The sequence below is a fragment of the Bicyclus anynana genome, chromosome 16, assembly GCF_947172395.1.
Source record: "Bicyclus anynana chromosome 16, ilBicAnyn1.1, whole genome shotgun sequence".
Taxonomy (NCBI): Eukaryota; Metazoa; Arthropoda; class Insecta; order Lepidoptera; family Nymphalidae; genus Bicyclus; species Bicyclus anynana.
The window spans coordinates 9,772,041-9,796,364 of NC_069098.1; the positions used below are offsets into that span (position 1 = coordinate 9,772,041).

Here is a 24,324-nt window from a genome sequence, read left to right on the forward strand (position 1 = left end):
ATTTTGTATTTGGAACGGCTACGACAACCTCGTGTTCCTTGCGCTCCATCTGCCTATTATTCTTAATCTGTGGTTAAGGTTAAATGAAATACAAATTAGTATACACCTGGTAAACAATATACATGTGCATGGGATTAGTGATTGTCCGCAACCTACTTGGCGCGTAGACCGTTGCAGACAGCATGCCAGTATCGACGTACGAGCGGTCATGATTCTTTGTAACGATAAATATAGCATCTGATACCAAAGTCAATTTCATGACCTCATTATAGATTGAATTTTTGACGACCTCTCAGGCACAGTTGGCAATGCTGTGGTTTTTAACAGAGAGGTCCTGGGTTAGATACCCAGCTCCGCTGGCCTATGCACCAACTAGCGGACGTACGCCCTTAGACCGTGATAATCCGTCCCTATGGCTAAATCCGATCTTAGCGGACTCCTACTAACTATAAACTAGGTCCCTGCCAAATTTCATCTACGTACTTCAAACGGTTTTCTAAATTTCGTGATGACTGACCTTTCGCATTTATGTATTAAAATTTGGGTTATTAACAGCCTATTAAAATAAACATCAAATCAAATAACTATCCCGTAAAGCCGCTTGCTAACAAAATTCATAATGTCAACTTAACAACGTCATGTACCTACTCTATGATATTCACGAAAGGCTTTCAGTAGGATCCGGATGATATTTTTAACCTATAATCTAAATTTTGATCATCATATAACAACCCATATTCAGCTCACTGTTGAGCACAAGCCTCCTCTCACAATGAGAGGGGTTAAGCTAATAGTCCACCACGCTGGAACCATGGATTTTTCCGGGATGAAAAATGTGTTAATCCAGAGTAAAACCTATTTCCATTCCAAATTTTAGTCAAACCGCTTTAGTAGTAGCGGCGTTAAAGAGTAACAAACATCCACAAAAACTTTCGCGTTTATATTAATATAAACCCGAAAGTTTGAAAGAAATGGATCCTATCCTATCCTACAAATATTAATAGGATAGGATGAAAAAGAATTTTTTGAGTCTAACTTAAAATTAATTGAATTTAATTAAAATTATTTAAGTACTTAGATCGTTATGGACATTTAAACTTTACCTACTGAAATTAAAGCAACTACATAATTTTAAATTTCGAATTAAAATTGTTGACGTATTGCTGAAAAATGTTTTATCCACAGAATTTTCAAACCTCTTTCAGGCAGGCAAAAATAAAATACTACTAAAATAATTAGTGAATTTCCTTTGAAATTATTTTACTAATTAGTCTGATTTCACGGCCAAATAAATAGCGAAATTAATTCGTAAATTTTATAAGGGTTGAACGGTTAAATACTTTTGTTACGTATAGCTTAAAGCTTTATTTAGTATGCAAGTAATACGGGATACCCTATTACTTTGTACGTTGCTTTCTATCGGGTCCTTTATCTCCGTGCAAAATAGCCAATCTACACATATTACATGTAAATGAGCACATACAATTTGTGCTCATTCTATAAACAAGATAGACCTCGATCCAAATTGACAATACAGCTCGCAGGGTTTTCAATTTAAACTGTTATTTTTTGTGTAATATTTCTGTAACGTTCCCTACAAAATATAAAAAAATCGCTTCTATGAATGCTACAGAATAACTAACAGGCTAACGAATTCAATTGATGGCTAAATTGGCACGCGTGGAAAATTCATAGGTTCATACTTTTCCGAAGGTACGAGTAGGTAATATTGTGTTATTGAGAAACTTTTTTAACTTTTTCTTAATTTTTATAATAGTTTATTTTTACTTGCACATCCGACAGTCATTATCGCGTCCGAAAGTTGGCATGTATTTTTTTAAAGAATATTTGCCATATGATAATTATAAATGGTATATATTTATTTCATTAAAAAAAAAAGTACGGGTACGAGTAAAAGAAAAGTAGAGGATGTGCGAATCTAATTAAAATTATCAAACTCATCAAACCATACAATGCAAGGGATATTTTAGTGTACAAATGTACTAGGTAGGAAAACTAAATGGGAGGGTACAACCAATGCTCTCTGAGGAACTCCAGACATGATATTATAATCAACAAGCCAGGTCCGACGTCTTAGAAAAAAAGGGATTTTTAGACTGCATTGCATTAAAGGTTTTCCCAATTTCCTATTTTTAAATGAAAAAAAACTCAAATCGGTTAATCCGTTATTAAATTTTGAACTCAAAACTAAAGCATTTTTATATAAGATTTGAAAATGTTCAACTCACCATAAGTTCCCTTCTAAGTTTATCCAGCTCATGTGCAGAAGGCGGCGCGGGCTGCACCCTCCCTCTTCTGAGCTCTTCCAGCTGCCTCGTGAGCTCCTCCACCTTCGCCACAGCAACGGACAGTTCCTTCTCTTTCTCATTGAATAGCGCTCGTATTGACTCTAAGTCGCTAGCTGGAATCCAGAAATATTTAAGATTATTATAAGTAAGTAGATAGACATAATCCGTGGTATAGATATTCTCTCATCTCCGTGATAGCCCAGTGGATATGACCTCTGCCTCCGATTCTGGAGGGAGTGGGTTCGAATCCGGTCCGGGGCATGCACCTCCAACTTTTCATTTGTGTGCCTTTAAGAAATTTGATATCACGTGTCTCAAACGATAAAAAAAAACCTGCATACCAGAGAATTTTCTTAATTCTCTGCGTCAAGTCTACCAATCCGCATTGGGCCAGCTTGGTGGACTATTGGCCTAACCCCTCTCATTCTGAGAGGAGACTCGAGCTCAGCAATGAGTCGAATATGGGTTGATAATTATGAGTTAGACATTTATCTCAGACCAATTGGGCTTGAATCGCACTCAAATTCACTTCATCACATCACATTAGATCGTGATCATATAGGGGTGATCATATATGTACTTTTGTCAGAGGGGTAACGTCTAGCGAGGCTGTTCCGATGGTAATTGGTCTGAGACATTTATTATCTCTTTCCTCTAAAGACATGATATTAAATTAGTATGTATAATCATCATAATAGCCGATGGACGTCCACTGCTGGACATTGGCCTCTCGTATGGTCTACCAATCACCAGGGTCTTGGGCCGCATGCATCCAGCGGTTCCGTTACCCCTTGATGTTATCGCTCCACATAGTGGGTGGTCGCCGAGCACTGCACTTTCGGGTGCAGGGTCATCACTCCAGTACCATGAGTTTAAGACTATCAATCGAATAGCTCTTCGAACTACCGACCATTGCCACAAAATATATAAAGGGCTAGAAACTTTTAAAAGCTACCTTTTACAATGGTAGGTACGACTGACACTATAATTCTTGAAAAAAGCAATTTGAAGCAAAAGAAAAAACGTCATTTCACAGTAAAATCGGCCAGATGCGACCGGCGCTCCAAGGGAAATTTCTCCGACCTTTCAATTACAGAAGACAATAAAGAGGGCTTTATCTCAAATGTCCTCATCTGAACAGTAAGAATGTATAGATCATTTCACGGAAACGGTTTATGTACACATGCGATTGTATTTTCTGTTGTACATTTTCAAGGGTTCCCAAACTATTTCGGGCCAGAGAATTTTACAAATTGAGCTCCTACCCCCATTTCCTCTTTATTCAACTTGCTCATATCAAACGCGTTACACGCGAAGGGGTGTAGTTTTAGATGATTTTTCATATTTTTCAACCGAATTATAAAAAAAGCCTTAGATTCTCAATTCTGCGCGTATGTTTATTTCTAATGTTTGTTACCTCATAACTTCGTCATTTGTTAAAATTATTTTTTTGTTTGAAAGTAGACTTTCAAATTAGTCCCATTTCATTTTCCTGAAAATAACTGAAAAAAATCAAAATAACTGAAATACGTCTTTGTAGTCGGTTCCATTAATTATTGTTTTTGCCGATCTCCGAGAGATCGGTATCTACCCCTAGGGTTTCGTACCATACCAATATTGACTACTTTGAGAATTTATACCATACGTAGGTACATGCATATATTGAAACTTACTAAGATTATCTACGTACTATATAAATTTTATTATATATTAGCGCACACTCGGGATTTCGTCAACGTAAAATTCAGTTGAACCAATGATACTCCCAATAAAATCGGTTCAGCCGTTCCAGATATTGTCCCGGACAAACCGACATACAGACAGACCGAGAAAATTGTTGATTGTGTTTTAATATCGTGTAGGTAAATGAAACTAGACATAACAGTAATTTTAAAATCATCATCATCATCAACCCATATTCGGCTCACTGATGAGCTCAAGTCTCCTCTCAGAATGAGAGGGGTTAGGCCATAGTCCACCACACTGGCCAAATGCGGGATAGCAGACTTCACACACGCAGATTAATCTTGCAACTAGGCGAATAAACAAAATGAATGTTAAGATTATATTAATTTAAGAAAATATTTCCATTCGTTGCTTGCTACAATATTGCTATATAAACTGGCAATTAATAAAAAGCCGATCGGAACAAAGGGTCGTTTTCACCCCCGAGGCGTCAAATAGCGTACGCAGTTCGAACGTATCGCGAACCATTTAAATTGGTCTATATTTCCTTCCCTAAATGGACTAAATGTCACTGAAAGTGACAAAGTTTTAACAGCAATTATTGCACACTGTTTCGTGCTATGGATATATATACCTATTACCTAGTATCTAAAAGAATATCAATATATTTATGAGCAGTTTTAGACAATACATAAATAGGTACAACATTAATTAATCTTTAAACAAATTTATGAAGTCGCGGTTACTAAAAAATAGAAGTAATAATTTAAAAAATATATAAATAATTCGCATATTCAATCAAATGTGCTTATTCTTTTGGTAACTCTTCTTACTGTAAATCTGCTTACTAATTTCTATTAGCAAAAGTTTGTCATTGAAAAAGTGTTTTTAAACTACGCAATAAATGAATTTGATTTGATATTATTATGTATTTATATAATAACATATCCTGCGTAGATGATCGCCTTAATTTTGTCAGAACAGTCTTTAACGTAAATATATTGTGTGCTAAAATATAAAGAATATATATCTGTTATCGCCGCGTTGCAACGACTTACGGTACGGACGGCTTTAGTGTGCACATGGCGTTCGAGCCGTCCACATCTCTTGTTGTGTAATTATTTATGGCTTACTTGGGATAGGGAGGGAGAGTGACTTGAGTGGAAAAGGGGAGTGTTTGTTAACAGTTAAAGGCACCTTTAACCCTACACATCGTTCACAAGTACGTGACTTCACTCAAGGTCATTCTCTGCCATGGTCTTATTTTGGTTTGGTTGATTTGTTAATTAAGTTGTCAAGGAATCAGAACCTTTGTTCGACATTAGTTTTCTTATATTTATAATCACCTTTTGATAATTATAATATATCTGATGGGCAATCTAAGGACTATAATATATAAAACCAATAAAAACAGACACATCTTATTGCGACCCTAGCACGTAATTTAATGAAAATAAATATTATACGAGTACCGTCTACAACGACAATTCGTACCAGCTCGTAGACAAAATAAACATGGAGAACTATCAAGGGACATTCTACCTAGAACATGTAAAAGATTAATAAATATTATTTTCTTTTAGTACGAAATATATCGAACATTTTAGCATTAATACTCCGAACAAATAATATAGAACGGCAGAGTATCCCACAGGAACGTCTACAAAAACTTCTAACGCAAATAATATCTACACGAGTAAAAGAAAAAAAAAACACACAAAACGATTATTTACACTCACAACGGGTAACATGAAAAATGATCACTAAACGAGGAAGAAAATTGTGTTCGTACAGTAGAAAATGCGCTGCATTTTTTCAATAGAAATGTTACCTAATTACTTGTTTTTCATACGGTGGAAATGTTTTCCACTTTAACCTTGCTCACCGTGTCTGACGGTTATTGTATAGTAATGTTTTTCACTCGTCTGCACACGTAAAAGAAAAAAAAAATCAGTCAATCTCACTCGGCAAGGCCCTGATAAACTTGGTTTCATCTATGACAGCGTTTCCCAACCTTTTTCAGCCACGGACCCCTAGGAAATCAAGCACAATTTTCACGGAGCCCCTAAATAATATAAACAGCAAAATAGTTACTTATAACTGTTTATTATAGTCGTAATTTGGCCCGGGGCATGCACCTCCAACTTTTTAGTTGTGTGCATTTTAAGAAATTAAATATCACGTGTCTCTAACGGTGAAGGAAAAACATCGTGAGGAAACCTGCATACCAAAGAATTTTCGTAATTCTCTGCGTGTGTGAAGTCTGCCAATCCGCATTGGGCCAGCGTGGTGGACTATGGCCTAACCCCTCTCATTCTGAGAGGAGACTCGAGCTCAGCAGTGAGTGATTATGGGTTGGTCAAATCAACTGTTTATTATCAAAAATTTTTAATGTAAAGGTTGGTGTTGCTTTTCTAAAATTGCAACTAAATCAGTGATATTTGGGTTGATGTTGCTAATAAGTTGTAATCTCAAATCCAGTGCAGTAAGCGTAGCGATTACGAGACATTAGCATTTATGTATAGTCCAGAGATGACACCGCGGACCACAGTTTGGGAAACAATGATCTATGACTTAATTTACACTGCACATCATATTCACTACTTAATGAGAGTTAAATTATATTTTAACTTTACTCTGGGCTAGTAAAATCTCAAAGGAACATCTATATTAATTGTTCAGTGCTTCTATCAATGATGTTATATACTGTTAGATGTGTTAGTAGGTCATGAAAAATGAGGCGCAATGAAATTTCCACATCTCAATGTTAGTTGTGGTCAACAATGAACGTTATTTAAACAAATAATACCTAAATATCGTCTACAATGTCGAGTTGTGTGTTCAGGAAGTGTAAAAACTATATTTACATATATAATGGAATTAAAGACAAATTTATTTACTTTTTGCGGTGATTTTGTAGGAACGTAATGGATAAAGTATAAAATTATCATTGGCTTCTATGAGCTGTGAATGAAACTAAATTGTTTTGGGATCCGAGATTGCTGGTCAAAATAATATCGCGTTTAGAACCAAAAGTGTTCCAGATATGGATTGTATAAATTCGTTATAATTTTACTTATAAAACTTCAGTTGTTATTATTAATAGTAGCTAAGTATCTTATAATACATTTATATTTAATAGAATTTTTACTTAATTATATTTATTTTAACTAAAAAAAATATATTTAATAGAAATTTAATAATATTTTTATGACAATTTAGTTTTACAAGGTAAAGGCTCTTTTTAGCCTCAAGGTTGTCTGTATTTTTTCATAATTTCCCAACAATTTATCGTCTGTGTGTATTTCATTTAATATTAAGTATATTTAATTGTATTTCTTTGAAAAGCTCAAAGCCCAAAGCTCTGCTGAATCTTCAATCAGCATATACTTTCTTGCTGGCGTATAAACTCTTTTAAATCGAAATAAATGTATTTTCCTTCCACTTCCTCCTAAACTTCGTTAAGTAAAAGCTCGTCTTAAAAGAGATACGTTTTCTAGCATCCCGCACTGCACTTCCAACTACGGTTTAATGTATCTAAGTAACATTTTAGACTTAACCCGTCCAGTACTTCAATGGAGTACTGAATTCAAAGTATACTACGTAATTTAATTTTGGTTTTACTATTTCATTCTATCTAGTTTAACACAGTTTATATGTACAGAATCTTGGCGTGTTTTAAGCCCTCATATAGTTTTAGTGTAGGTACCATTTTATTTATCACCATTGGTATGCAATAGGATATCTATACTAATATTATAAAGCTTAAGAGTTTGTTTGTTTGATTGAATGCGCTAATCTCAGGAACTACTGGTCCGATTTCAAAAATTCTTTCAGTGTTAGATAGCCCATTAATCGAGGAAGGCTATAGGCTATATATTATGCCCGTACTCCTACGGGTACTAGAACCACGAGGGTGAAACCACGCAGCGTCAGCTAGTTCGTTATAATTACATATACAACTTCAGTTATTGTTATTAATAGTATGTTAGTATTTTATAATTCATTTATATTTAATGAAATTTTTATTTAATTATATTTATTTTAATTAAAACAATTTATATTTAATAGAAGTTGTTTACAAGGTAAGCTCTCTTTTTAGCTGAAGGTTGTCTGTATTTTTTCATAATTTCCAAAAAATTTATCGTCTGTGTGTCTTTCATTTAATATTAAGTATATTTAATTGTATTTCTTTGAAAAGCTCAAAGCCTAAAGCTCTGCTGAATCTTCAATCAGCATATACTTTCTTGCTGGCGTATAAACTCTTTTAAATCGAAATAAATGTATTTTCCTTCCACTTCCTCCTAAACTTCGTTAAGTAAAAGCTCGTCTTAAAAGAGATACGTTTTCTAGCATCCCGCACTGCACTTCCAACTACGGTTTAATGTATCTAAGTAACATTTTAGACTTAACCCGTCCAGTACTTCAATGGAGTACTGAATTCAAAGTATACTACGTAATTTAATTTTGGTTTTACTATTTCATTCTATCTAGTTTAACACAGTTTATATGTACAGAATCTTGGCGTGTTTTAAGCCCTCATATAGTTTTAGTGTAGGTACCATTTTATTTATCACCATTGGTATGCAATAGGATATCTATACTAATATTATAAAGCTTAAGAGTTTGTTTGTTTGATTGAATGCGCTAATCTCAGGAACTACTGGTCCGATTTCAAAAATTCTTTCAGTGTTAGATAGCCCATTAATCGAGGAAGGCTATAGGCTATATATTATGCCCGTATTCCTACGGAAACGGGAACCACGCGAATGAAACCGCGCGGTGTCAGCTAGTTCTGAGGATAAAATACAAGACTCTTTCCGCTGGAATGGATTTTAATGCGAGTTTCGTCATTAGATTCAAGAGTGATTTTCATGTTATGTGTTTATTAAATATTGAATTGAATTTTTTTTTCGGCCTCCGATTTTAGAGGGTTCGAATCCGGTCCGGGGCATGCACCTCCAACTTTTTAGTTGTGTGCATTTTAAGAAATTAAATATCACGTGTCTCAAACGGTGAAGGAAAAACATCGTGAGGAAACCTGCATACCAGAGAATTTTCTTAATTTCTCTGCGTGTGTGAAGTCTGCCAATCCGCATTGGGCCAGCGTGATGGACTATTGGCCTAACCCTTCTCATTCTGAGAGGAGACACGAGCTCAGCAGTGAGCCGAATATGGGTTGATAATGATGATGATGAAACATTGAATTCAGAGACCGACGATTATAAAAAAAATCTAACATTCTGTTAGATGTTGTGCGATGATTTGTGTGTAAAGAATTTAGAATCGAAAGCGGGCGGGGTAAATGCATATTTTAACCGACTTCCAAAAATAAAGAGGTTTCACGTTCGGCTGTATGTATGTTTTATTAGCCACCACCATATGATTATTCCAAAGAAAGGTATTTTGGTTATACTAAACTGTTGACTCAAAAGTCTACGAAATTGGTAAGTAAAATAAATGCTCGGGAAAAACAAAATAATCAACTATGTACGAGTACGTAGTTTGGATTAAAAGAACATGTTTGTCACACTAATATTATAAAGACGAAAGTTTGTGTGTAAGTATGTTTGTTCCTTTTTTACGCTGCGGCTACTGAAGCAATTTGGCTTAAATTTGGAATGGAAATAGATTTTACTCTGGATTAACACATAGGCTACTTTTCATCCCGCAAAAATCCATGGTTCCCGCGGGATTTGTGAAAAACTGAATTCCACGTGGATGAAGTCGCGGGCGTCCGCTAGTATTCCATAAGTACCAAAAGAAAGTTATTGTTGGAAGCACGACCGCACAAGTTACTTACAATCAACATGGAACTATAAACACGCGAACAAAACCATGAAAGCTATTGATTTTCCACAACTTGATGCGTGACTGGTGCCGTGTCATTCGAAGGCTGGCACTGGAAAATGTCGATTTGACTTATTTCGCCCATAACATTATTATTCCGTTCCCATTCCTTCGCTTTACGATGTAAAAGAACTACTTAAAGGTTAGTTCTTTTACATAGTATTTATATCTATACTAATATTATAAAGCTGAAGAGTTTGTTTGATTGAACTGGTCCGATTTAAAAAAATATCTCAGTATTAGATAGCCCATTTATCGAGGAAGACTATAGGCTATACATTATCCCCGTATTCCTACGGGAACGGGAACCACGCGAGTGAAACCGCGTGGCGTCAGCTAGTCGTATATATAATCGTATCGTGATTTAGATCAAGAAATTATTAAGTACATTTTGAAATAGTTTTATAATATTATGTACCTAGATATGCTTGTCACTGATTGAGTTGTAACTTCTCATAAAGATAGCAGTAATCATACCTAACTTCAAATTAAAATTTTGAATGGATTGATGTTTATGCTCATTGCCAGAAGAGCTGTTCGAATCAACATGAAATTGTCACTGAAATAGATCTGGAATAGCACATGAAGCAGTTTTTTTCTTGATACCCCTCAGGAAATTTTGTATCAAAATTCAGCATTAAAAATATTTTTTTAATTGTTAGTAGACGGAATGATCAATTGAAGTCGAAGTGGCAATGGGCAGGCCACATAGTTCGAAGAACCGATGGACGTTAGGGTCCTAAGGTGCTGGAATGGCGACCCCGCACCGAAAAGCGAAGTGTTGGTGGACCCCTCACTAGGTGGACCGAGGATATCAAGCGGGTTGCAGGGAGCCGATGGATGCTGGCGTCTCAAGATCGTTGTGCTTGGAGGTCCATGCATGATGAAAATATAATCCAATGTTCCTTTTTTGAAGTCGGTGAAATACAAATTGTATTGATCCTTCAGTTTTGTAGGCTAGGCACGAGTAGATAAAATACCAACACACGTGGCGTGATTCCGACGTTGTAATAATGTTTTATTTGGTATCAATCTCTTTCTCCAGAGGATCGACGCTAATTGCCGAAAGCCTTCTAAGTTTACCAAATGAACTTCTTATTTAGGGACGTGTTCTTCCTAATCGTTGGTATCACACAAGGCTTTATTTTATTACCCTGCTCAGCACACTCATCTAGGGAATGATATTCGTGGAACAAAGTTATCTTTAAAGTAATTGGATGCTATCCGATTGTGAATGAAGCGATATTTTCGAATCTGCTCTCAAATCTATGCAAAAACGTCCAAATCCTGAAATCTTGAATAATGGCTCTGTATAGATAAAATGCCTACTGGATTCAGATACGCTCTGGGAATGCACTTTTATTATTTACTAGCTTAGCCTCGCCTCGCGGATACACCCGCTTAGTTTCTATTTCCATATTTCGTAATACGAGGACAAAATTTAGCCTATGACATTCACAAAAAACGTCGCTTTCTAGTGGTAAAATATTGGCCGTAGTGTGATGTTTTATAGCCTATATCGTTTCTTGGAAAATTAACTATCTAACACAAAAATATTTTTTTCAATTCGAACCAGTAGTTCAATCAAACAAGCTAAGAAAATCGACAGCTTTAGGATATTTGTATGAATTTGTATGCTATAAGTAGATATCTATCTAGCACTAAAATATCATCTGATGATAGAGTGGAAAGCAATGATGGGGTTTACATTAGAGGGGGCTCGCTACAGTACCATGTTTAGAATGCAGAACGAACAAATGATATAACTTTTATCACTTAGTAGACCATAACCACAGTAAATATTATCTTTACTCTGCCATAACTAAATATGAAGAACAAAGATAAATTAATTTCACAATTTCTATAGAGATACCTACCTATACTCTTGTTAGGATTAGTCGATACAAAAATCTTTTTATTATAGACTTCGCTCCCGTATTTTAAAACTTTCAAAAGCTTTTAAAAGCTCTGTAAAATACTCGAAGCGTCAAGGCGGTAAAAACGGAAACTATTTTATTTCGTCGATAGATTTAGGTTTTTAAGGTTAAAATTATTTAACAAGAAATTTAAATTCAAATAATTTATATGCTATAATTCTTAATTACTACAGGCTGCTTAAAGATTTTTTTTGTAAGAGAAATCCCAATAACGTATTTGTTGGGAAACCTTGGGCCTCATTATTCGTGGCACAACCAGCTAACCATGGGACCAATGAGGCAGTTTAGTTCAGTTTCAATTATAAATCAATGTATTGACCATCAATGTATGACAACTGAAAATAATACAATATTTTTACACATACCTACCAGTTTGCCTTGACCGAAAGTACCCTTCACTACATTGGTGCCGTGCCAAATCTAGATTGGAATAATTAACAGTAAAAACGGACGACGGTAAATTTCATTTGAAATGAAAATGTCACCGCAGAAAGCATCGACAATAACGAGACGCCCAAGTTAATTTACGTAAAGCCTCAAAGGGTTTATTTTAGAACTAAAAACATTATAATGGTTACTCACTTAAATATCTCAATTTTACGCTTGCATTTTATTTCAAACAACAATTGTAAATAGGAACCTATAAGTCTTTTATCCAAATAATGTTGGCAGGGATACAAAATATTTATTTATTTATTTTATTTATTTCAAGCAAGCGAAATAATTTTACTGTCTGCTAAAAAGGACGTATGTGTATTTTTAATGAAAATGTTGATGAAAAGAGAAGGCCAAGGCACACTTTTCTGGACGTATTATTTCTATTACTACCTTTTATATATATACATACAATGATTATTATTTTATAATATAGATATGTTACGTGCCTACAAAATCACCGCATGTGATCCGAATTTAGCGACTCCACTGAGCACACACATGCACAAATTTGTCTTTACTTACATTATAAATTTATATCGAAATAGTTTTTACACTTCCTAAACACACAACTCGACGTTGAAGACAATATTTAGGTATTAAACTATAACTTTCGTTGACATATTTTTGATTGTGTGAAAGAGGACATGTGTGTAAAAAGAGTGGATGATGATTTGACGAGTAATAGAGACGAATGGAAAAGATTGACATATTTTTCCGACTCCACTTAAGTGGGATAAGGGTAAGGAGATGATGATGAAACTATAACTTTCGTTGTTAAATAAGCGACTTAATGAAATTAGGACAATTATGCACATTTTTCCGCCTCAGTTTTGATGCGCTAGTGCCGCATCTCTATTATAAAATATCATTGGGTACATTAATATAATAAAATACTAACGTACAATAAAAATTCCGGTTTTATTTTAACACAAATTTTAATTAAGTCTCGCGGACAAGTCCGGTGCGTAAATAAGGCAGTAAAATATTTTTGCGTGACATCTGACAGTGTCCCAAGTGAGCTTTATGAGTCCCGAAATAACACTTTGAATGTTTAATTATTTTACGTAATGCCTGGGACCTGGAACGTTCCATACTGTATTTCTGTTGCGTAATTTGGGGTGCAAAATCTGTGTTTTCTACATATACCTTTAGGTACTCAGATTCTCCTTTTCGCGTAGGAGTGTATATACACGACATAGAATATCGTAAAGAGTTTTATAAAGCAAGAGACTTATTTTGTTGGTCTTGTGGTTAATGTATGGCTGAGGTCCGAGGTTCGAATCATGGGTCTGATTTTGAAAAATTTTATTCTTTTAAGAAATTCTGATTAACAGTCTTGAAAGAGGAATGTCGTGGTAATATAGCACGTTAAACCACTGTACTCGGTTTTTATTAATCAATACATATTATAAATCAAATTGAAATGTCCGTCTGTGTATTCAAAATAAGTGCTTATAGCTATTTATACGACACTAAAACATGATCAAGCTTTTTAAAATTATTGTCTGTCTGACTTTCTATTTTTCCAAGCTAATCTGTGGAACGGTTGAACCGATTTTAATCGGACTTTCACTGGAAGATAGGTTGGAGCAACATGACACTTTATGAGTTTAACTTTCTTTCTTAAAAGTATAAATAACAAAATAATAATCATATTAACTTCACGAAAGGTACCAAAATTGGATCTTACTAAATTCTCCCAAAGTACTGCGTTTGGCTCGAGCTTCAGACCTTTGTGAGATCGAAGGATTATATGGAGGCAATTCGCCATGAATTCACATTCAATTTTGTTGATTTATTATGGAATGGCACGACAAAAGAGCGAGTAAGTCTTTTGAAATGATTCATATAAAACGCCCCTAACTTGAGCTTTCTTAGTTCAAGCAATCGATAAGTCGTTTGTTAGTCGTCTACTAAATAATAAACGCTATAATGTACAGAATAATAAAGCTGGTGTTAAGTTATCGATTTTCTTCGTTGACATTCTTCGTACAATGTACGTGTTGTTGTGACCTTCATAATATTTTAGACTACGGGTGTAAGTTTTTGTTAGCTTTTAATTAATAACAGAACATAGATAAGGCGCTTTATTCCTATCGTCGTCATCAACCCATATTCGGCTCACTGCTGAGCTCGAGTCTTCTCTCAGAATGAGAGGGATAAGGCCAATAGTCCACCACGCTGGCCCAATGCGGATTGGCATACTTCACACACGCAGAGAATTAGGATAATTCTTTGGTATGCAGGTTTGCTCACGATGTTTTCCTTCACCGATTGAGATACGTGATATTTAATTTCTTAAAATGCACAAAACTGAAAAGTTGGAGGTGCATGCCCCGGACCGGATTCGAACCCACACCCCCCGGAATCGGAGGCAGAGGTCATATCCACTGGGCTATCACTGCGCTCTTTTTTGTTAGCTTTTAATTAATAACAGAACATAGATAAAGCGCTTTATTCCTATCAAGTCTTATATAATACTAGCAGACGTCCCGCGGTTTTACAAACGTAGTTCCCATTCTCATGAGAATTCGGATATAAAATATGTATAATCTATACCACTCACACACTGCGTCAATGATGCAGCTTTACGGTGAAAAAAACGCACTTGACTTTAGAAGAAACCTACATATGTGGAAACGAAAGCTGGAAGGGCAATCAATATATTCTCAGTGCCTATGAGGAAAGAGAACCTAAGCCGTACGCGTCTAAAAGCTTGTTCAGACTACTTTAGCCGTTCAGTCGAGTAGCGTAAAATTTAGTTGCTAAACGTGTCTGAATACCAACAATTTAGTCGTAAATAATTTTTTTGACGACCTTCGTGGCGCAGTGGTAAGCGCAGTGGATTTACAAGACGGTCCTGGGTTCGATCCCCGACTAGGCCGATTGAGATTTTTTTAATTAGTCCAGGTCTGGCTGGGAGGCTTCGGCCGTGGCTAGTTACACTACCGACAAAGATGTACCGCCAAGCGATTAAGCGTTCCGGTATGATGTCGTGTAGAAACCGAAAGGTGTGTGGATTTTCATGCTCCTCCTAAAAAGTTAGCCCGCTTCCATCTTTGATTGATATTGATGATCAGGTGATTTGCAGTCAAGGGCTAACTTGTAAATAAAAAAAAAGTCAAGTCATTTTATTTGCTTTATTGCGTTGTAGGTTCATCTTGCAAACCACCTTGTACTCAATTGTGTACTCGAACAAAGTGCGAACGATTTTTGGGCAGTAGCACGCAATTTAGTACGCTACTCGACTAAAATACTAAAGTAGTTCAAACTAGGCTTAAGTGATATCGACTATGATAGGTTTGAAGCAAAATATCATAGAATAAAAGATAGAAACTCACTCAGAGCGATATTCGCCTGCTTGTTTCTATCAAGTTGTCCTCTCAGAGCTCGTAGCCTCCGCAACTTCTGCTCCTGCGCCTCGACTCTTTCCCGTAACCTCCGCAACCGTTCGCCTTCCACTGCCACCTGGGACAAAAATACAAATGTTATTTATTTAGATTACAGAACCAATGAGGGTTGGGGCCTTAATTAATACTAACGAACGAACGAAGTGATTTTTAGGAAGGATTCACTACCTTACTAAAATCATTTAGTTTTTAATTTGTGAAAACTCTATTAAAATCAGATGAATCACATCACATCGATTCGTAGTTTTGTGTTCCGCACCTATTAACGACCTAAAATAACTTTTGTAAAGTGCTCTACAGACTATGAGCAAGCGATACGTAGTTTAATTTTTACTCGACTATGGAGAAGCCAAATAGACTACACTCTAATAGAATAGACTCTTCACTCGCGTACTCACCACTGTACCGCTCAGAAATGACGGCATAGTGTTCAGAGTTATTTTCTGATATAGTAACAGCCTTCCGTTATTCACGTTGGGTCGAAAAAGGACGGGTGATATTTAAGCAGACTATGTATGTATATATTATTTCGTGTATGTTCCAACGTAGCGCCTAAAGTACTGAACCGATTTTACACGGCTTTACCTTGGCCATTTTTGTACCTATGCATTTCTCTGTTTCTATCTGTAATATTTTCTTGTTTCGTCCTTTTCAGAACCTTTTTTTATGTAGTTGGGTTATTGTTTTTAAACTTTATGATTTATATTGAACTTTTCGTACATACCAATACATTCCGATACGTCATTATTTACGTAGTCATGGCCTACGTATTTTTATACTACGCCACTACGCTCCGTAGACGCTATACTCTATACTAATATTATAAAGAGGTAAAGTGTATTGTAGAGGTAATCCTTACTGAACCGATTTTGAAAATTCTTTTACTACCAAAAAGCCACGTAATCTTGAGTGTCATAGGCTATAATTTATCCCCGTATTCTCACGGGAACGGGAACTACGCGGGTGAAACCATGGTGCGCCGGTAGGTATGCTGCAGCAAAGCAGTAAAGCTGAGTGAACGAACAATGCAGTTTGTATTTGTATAAGTACACACTAGGCTGAAAGTATACTCCGCGCCACGAAACAAGTCCCGTAGACACGGCGCTAATTTCTTATAGCTTAGCAACTTCGTTCGTAACACTGTAGCGATGAATGAAAAACCTACGACTGATGCACGTCACTTCCCCGCGCGAACTTGAAGGACTATAATGGTGCATAATGTCATTTAGTAATGGCGGTCTTATTGTCATTGGTGTAAGGCGCTGTCAATTTTAGTTCACGTTTTAGTCGCAGAACTTTTTTTATGGCGCGGAGTCTAGTAGCTTTTGATATCTGTGGATGAATTCACGTCAGATGTGGACAATCCCTTAGTGATGTCCGTATTGTCGAGCGACATATCCGTTGTATGACAATCCATTTTGTGATTAAATATTGCCAACAGCTGTGTTTATTCCGTGTGAATATCTGCAACATACAGATCCATTATTCCCCGTTTAATACTTTCGAATACGCAAAAGGAATATTATTTCATTGTGTTTGCGAGTTGATTTTGCTTTGTTACAAAGCATTTAAGACAGATGATCGCGCGGCGAATTCTGATACCTATTTTTTTTTCAATAATTAGTCGTATAAATAAAAAGTGTTTGAGAGACACTTATAAATCTACTAGCGGACTCGCTCAAGCTTCGCTTTGACTTATTAATTTATTTATTTGCACTTCTTCCCTATCCCTACCTTACACTACCATACTCCTACCCCTACCCTACCTCTACTCTACCCCTACCCTACCCTACAACTACCCTACCACTACCCTACCCCTACCCTATCCCTATACCATAAACCTACCCTACCACTACCCTACCCTACCCCTACCCTACCCCTACCCTACCCCTACCCTACCCCTACCCTACCCCTACCCTACCCCTACCCTACCCCTACCCTACCCCTACCCTACCGCTACCCTACCCCTACCCTATCCCTATACCATACCCCTACCCTACCACTACCCTATCCTAGGATTTAGGGGTTTGAAAAATAGATGTTGGCCGATTCTCAGACCTACTGAATATGCACAAAAAATTTCATCAAAATCGGTCGAGCCGTTTCGGAGGAGTTCAAGTTCGAACACCGCGACACGAGAATTTTATATATTAGATTTTCTGTTTAAGCCTCAATAGCAGTGGCAAAAGGACCGGTCTGAGAGGTGGTGGTTCGATTGCCGCCCGCTGGACTATAAATATAGGACTAACTCCTAATAGGTACAAATATTGGTCATACCAGCGGACGCCCGCGACTTCGTCCGCGTGGAATTTAGTTTTTCACAAATCCCTCGGGAACCATGGATTTTTCCAAATAAATAAAAAAAATCTTAAAAAGAAAGTGTAGTATTCTAAGTTTGTGCATTAAATGAAACTAAAAAATTACGCATCGATTAATGAAGATAAGCATAACACAAAAATGTCTGTCTTATTGGCTACACTAATCTTCGTAACCACAGGACTATTGGCGCAACAACATTTTGCTTTTGATATCGAGGGATAAGAAACTGAAATTCTCTAATAAACATAATCTTAAAATTGTGGTTTGGTTAATTAGATAGGTAATTAATGCTTTTGATATAACTGCTATTATTTGAATACTTCTAGGCTTATTTTCAGTTATTATGAAAGGCTCACTAAATTAAAATAAATAAAGGTTTTCATTCCGCCTTTTTTATATTAGGTGCCCCAAGAGATTATTTTGGGAACGATGAATATCGCATTAGGCAGCATCCGGCAACAGCCTAGATTTATTAAACTTAACTGGGAATAATTTTTTTTCTTTATAACCTTCGACGACCGGTAATGCTTTGGTTCTCAACAGTCGGTGCGATTTCCAACTAGTAGAATGTCAAGAATTATTTTTAAATAAATAAATATTATACTTATACACAGGTGCCGTGATAGCACAGTGGATGTAACCTCTGCCTCCGATTCCAGTGCAGGTTCTAATCCAGTCCGGGCATGCACCTCCAACTTTTCAGTTAGGTATGTGTATTTTAAGAAATTAAATATCACGTGTCTCTAACGGTGAAGGAAAAACATCGTGAGGAAACTTACATACCTGAGAATTTTCTTAATTCTCTACGTGTGTGAAGTCTGCTAAACCGCATTGGGCCAGCGTAATGGACTATTGGCCTAACCCCTCTCATTCTGAGAAGAGACTCGTGCTCAGCAGTGTGCCGAATATGGGTTGATAATGAGACTTAGGTATACTCATAGAGACCGTGCATCGTCACTTAACATCAAATGAAAAGCAGTCAAGGGCTATCTTGTCGTAAAATTTGAGAAAATCAGAGAGAGAGAGAAATGTACGAATTTTATTGGGTAGTATTTAATTTCATTGACCCACTTGAACTGCCCTTACTCGATAAAAACTTTTTAAGTGCTCGAACTTAAATTCTTCCTAATAAACTTAAAGAAGCTTATAACAAATTTAGAAACTTTAAAATGGACTTTATTAAAAGCTTTTGAATAAATTAACAATCAATTTCAGTCACAATAAAAGCACTTAGCAATTTTAAATAAAATAAATTAAATAAATATGATCTTTATTAAAAATATTTGTTGCTAGTTACCACCCTACCGACAAAGACATACCGCCAAGCAATTTAGCGTTCGTACCGATGTCGTGTGACGTTAGCCCGCTTCCATCTTAGACTGCATCATCACTTACCTACCATCAGATGACATTGTCATTTGAGATTATGTAAGGAATGTTTGGATATTTAATTTTTTCCTAATTTAAATACACGTTTAGGGAATATACTCGTATAACCGATTGTTTTTTTCACATGGTGAGGAAATTTAGTAAGGTACTTACCGCAAAGAGTTTCCGGTAGTGGTTCTTAGACCCTGTGGACTATTGTCGTACCCACTCCTAATACAGTCTTTCCCGACTAGTTGGAGAGTTGGTGTGAAATGCAAATATTGGTCATATTTAAAACAACTGACAAATATTCTTTTATTTAAAAAAAAAGGCACATGTGAAGTTAGAGCAGTCGACGCGCTGTTGTCTATGGTAATTATTTTATCACAGTAGGTACGTTTTATTTTGTTTCTTTTTGAAATCATGAGAACAAAGACGTTATACGCCAGAACGTACTCGAAATTTCATTTCTACCGCAAAATATAACATTTTGCAAGGTAAGTTTAATAGAAATTTTAATGAAAAATTCAAAATGGCTGTGTATTTTTGTGCTGGCTCATATTCATTTATGATTTCTGTTTTCGCCTTCAATCTAACACATTTTTCATTTCTGTGTTGTCACAAAATATTACAAGGTTTTTAAAGTAAATACCAATCTGTTTCATTCAGTAATTCGATATTACATTTACATTAGTTGTTCATTTTACATACATAAACTCAATCTAACACATTTTTCATTTCTGTGTTGTCACAAAATATTTCAGGGTTTTTAAAGTAAATACCAATCTGTTTCATTCAGTAATTCGATATTACATTTACATTAGTTGTTCATTTTACATACATAAACTCAATCTAACACATTTTTCATTTCTGTGTTGTCACAAAATATTTCAGGGTTTTTAAAGTAAATACCAATCTGTTTCATTCAGTAATTCGATATTACATTTACATAAGGTAATTTGTTCATTTTAGATACATAAACTCATTTATCAGTCTGATTTTTACATAAAACAGCTATAACAAGCATTAAACCTCGTCTTTAGATATAAATTTTTAATTGGATACCAACTTTCCAGTCCTATTTTCGAATAGTTCCTGTATACCTTCCAAATAATCTTGAAGTTATAAACTTACTTTTATTTAATTCGAATAGTTTATGTCGTTATTATTATACATATATATAGTTTATATAGTTTTATTATAAATTATTTTAAAGATAATACGTTATGTACTCAGATATACTCATAAAGGAAGTCTTTGCAGTGACCGTCATGGATCATAATTATTACAGTTTAATTAAAAAAGAAGTTTTAAAAAGAACATCTACTTAATTCTATTTTTCAACTTTTATTCTATAAATGTCTATTAAGACCATAAAACATTAAATGTAGCTCAAGTCGCGTTCATGTCTTTTAAATAAAACGACAGTTTTAAACCGAGGGTTTTAAATTCCAGTAAGAGAAAAAATGTTATTAATGTCAAGATGTTATATTTGAACTTAACATGGAGGTTTCACTAAAAGGTATCCACCATTAAGGCAACATTAAACCTTTTAATACACGAGTATTTAGAGTATGAACTAGAAAGGCAGATTAAATGCTTGGTTATTTTACACGCACGAATTATTTGTGTTCTAAACTGTGCTTTTACTTAAACCACGTTTGAGTTTAGTTTACTGACTCCTTTCATAATTTAGAACAACTTTCTATTAGTTAACATTATTTTTAGACTATTCTTAATTATTAGGAGCTCCAATCTGTATCATAGAAAAGATCAACTTTAGCCAACTTGTACGATCCAATACAGAATAAATACATCTATGAATTCTTCTTCCCCTTTTTTGTCGTAATACTTTGTAATAATAGGGATGATGACAGTTTTTTAAATTGTATATAAATTAAGAGTATACTAATAGCAAAGCAATTTTGTAAAAGGAACAGGGTATCTGCGATCATTACTTTCGGAGCTACAGGGATTTAAAGAGTCAGATTTGCGGCGCTGCCGCGGATCCCTGAAAAACGTCCCATACAAAATGGCTCGAAATAATGACGTCATAGGCAATGTAATGATCGTTAGATTTGTATGCGCGTTCAAATAAAATTACTAATATCTTTGTTATTTGTGCGTTTATGCTCATAGTTCATATATTAAAAAATGTCACATTTAATGTAAGGAAGCTAAAACTGTATGAATTTTCATCTAATTACGATAAAAAAAAATTAATAGATTTTGAAATTTTGTAAGCTTATTTATTTTGCAAATATCCAGACAATCTTTGCTTTTTATGTATAAATTAGTTATCATTGACCTTATTTACCCGAATGTATCATAAAAATCAATATATTCAAACCTAGTCATCATCCCCATTGACAGATAAGAGTTGCCATGATTTCTCATAATTACTACTTTCTGTTCGTTACTATAAGAAAGAATAGAGAACTTTATAATAAGTAGGTACATAGAAAGCAACTTATCAACTGACAATGGTATTAGTAATTATTCTAGTAAAATATTTATTTGCAGTTTAGTAGACAGTTTATTCTAATCAGCGCCATGCATGATGCCGCTATATAATGCAAGGCATATTATACTGAGCTTTACACCCTTTGTTTTTAAGGTTACAGACAGATAGGTAGGTACATGTCTTTCATCAATCATTAATGCCTCAATTGATAATTCGATCTTTCCAGATGCTTGGAAAGTAGCAGTGGTGCGTCCAATTCCCAAATCTATTAATCCTGCTACTGTTAAAGACTTGCGCCCGATTAGTATATTGCCCTGTGCATCCAAAATATTAGAAAAAGTCATATACCTGCAACTCTCGGAATATCTTGAAAGTAACAACTTATTACCGGAATTGCAATCAGGTTTCAGAGCTGGTAGGAGCACAGTATCTGCGCTTTTGGATGTTACGGACAACATACTGACAGCCCAAGACAAAAGAAAGTGTACAATGCTGGTATTGTTAGATTTTTCTCGGGCATTTGATTGTATAAATATTCCACTGTTACTTTCCAAACTATCGTATTACGGGTTTGATATCAATACTGTAAATTGGTTCGATAGTTATTTAACGAATAGAACTCAGTTTATTGAGATAACGCAGGACAATGGCAAGAAGTGCGTATCTTCCATCACTAAAGTTGACAGAGGTGTTCCACAGGGGTCAATTTTAGGTCCCCTTTTATTCATTTTGTACATAGCAGATATCACCAATAACATTAAAAATTGTCAATTTCACCTATATGCTGATGATTTGCAGGTATATTGTTCTTTCGAACCACATGAGTATCAACTAGCAGTTGAAAGAGTTAATAGCGACCTTCAGAGAATAGCGGATTGGACACAAAAAAACTCGTTGGTACTTAATCCCTGCAAGTCTAAGCTTATAGTATTTGGTTCACCAGCTCAATTACAAAAGATTAATTTTGAATCTGCTAACGTCATTTTAAAGGGAACGAAGTTAGAACGGGTATTTGAAGCGCGAAATTTAGGTTTACTGATGGACTCCGAGCTGAGGTTCGAGAAGCATGTAGCTGTGGTGGCACGTAACTGCTTTTATAGGCTAAAGGTGTTATATAAAATACGACAGTATCTTAGTCAGGAAGTTCGTAGTCATTTAGTTGAAAGCCTCGTACTGTCAAAGTTAAATTACGCTGACGTGGTTTATGGGCCTCGGTTATTAGTCCGAACGAGCAAGCTCATTCAGCGGGTACAAAATGCGTGTGCACGTTACTGTTTTTCAATTCCCCCTAGAACACATGTTTCTCCATTTTTAAACCAACATGGTTCGCTAAAGATGTGTTCCAGGAGAAAGCTACATCTTGCTTCCTTATTATTTGGTCTTTTCAAGGATTGTAGGCCATCATATCTTTTTGAGAAGCTAGTGAGGGTATGCGATTGTAAAGAACAGTATAGGTGCGCAAAAAAGCCTCTTATGTTCCCGCGACATTGTTCTGCGGCTTTTAGGGGCAGTTTTAAATATGCCGCCACTCGATGCTGGAACAACATTCCGCCACCTATTCGCGACTCTCAATCCAAATTTAGCTTCTCTCAGAAATTGAAGAAGTTCATGTTATATAGACAAAAAGAGTTAGAAGATTATGCAGTGGAGGCATCAATTATTTAATGGGAACTTTAGATGCAAATAACACATTTAGGTACAGTCTATTAATTGGTATAAGTATTCATATTTCTATTTATATATATTATATGTATATATATATGTAATATTAATTATTGTATGTTGGCATTTATCTTTATGTTATTATCATTTTATTTATACGCTCTTATCAAGGTTTTTTGTTTTTGGTTTTTTTTTTTTTAATTTTGTGTCTTATTGTATGAATTTTTATTTTGGATGTATTTAAAGTATTTTGATTAGATGTTTAGTTTATAATTATAACTGACTGTGACGTCACCCGGGTCTCAGCTGAAAATCAGCGCTGCGCATTGCTTTCCTGCGATGAACGGCTAATGCTGAGCTGTAAACCCTTTCTGTTTGGTGTCACAGACAGTCATGTAATATCTAAGATAGGATGTACTGTTTGTGACACTAAAAAGTGAATAAACTTATTTTCTTTCTTTCTTCTTTCTTTCTTTCTTTAGTAACACTCAAATTTCAATAAATTTATTTTCTTCCTTCTTTCTTACTATGACAGTATACTTACTCTGGCAATAATTATATCCTTTGAGAAACTATTAAATATTTTTTTTCTTTTTTTTAATTTGCGAAAACCATTAAGTATATTACTAGTGAGTTGCGTGTCTGTTTTCTGAAGTAAGATTTTTCTACGCACGCTTGTATAAATTTAAATTATTAGAATATCGTTTTGTATTTCGTAAAGAAGTAATCTGTTCAAACTGCCGAAGGACTCTCGCAGTAATAAACGGTGGATTATCTTAAGATATTATGCTATGAGAGAACATAATCCTATCCCCACATTTATGCATTGTTGATAGGATTATACCATTCCTTACCGTGGCTTAAATATTCGTTAGACTGTA

The 24,324-nt window shown here is 35.3% G+C and overlaps 1 protein-coding gene across 7 annotated transcripts in view; it reads right to left on the reverse strand.

Annotated features, from left to right (window-relative positions):
* Window positions 1-24,324, reverse strand: part of LOC112048176 (apoptosis-stimulating of p53 protein 1) — a 371,714-nt gene that overhangs the window by 16,951 nt on the left and 330,439 nt on the right. For all 7 annotated transcript variants that reach the window (XM_024085603.2, XM_024085604.2, XM_024085600.2 and 4 more), the window contains 2 exons: window positions 15,562-15,688; window positions 2,250-2,422 (listed from right to left, as the gene is read on the reverse strand). In XM_024085603.2, coding sequence (XP_023941371.1) covers window positions 2,250-2,422; window positions 15,562-15,688 — 300 coding nt within the window. The remainder of the gene's footprint in view (window positions 1-2,249; window positions 2,423-15,561; window positions 15,689-24,324) is intronic.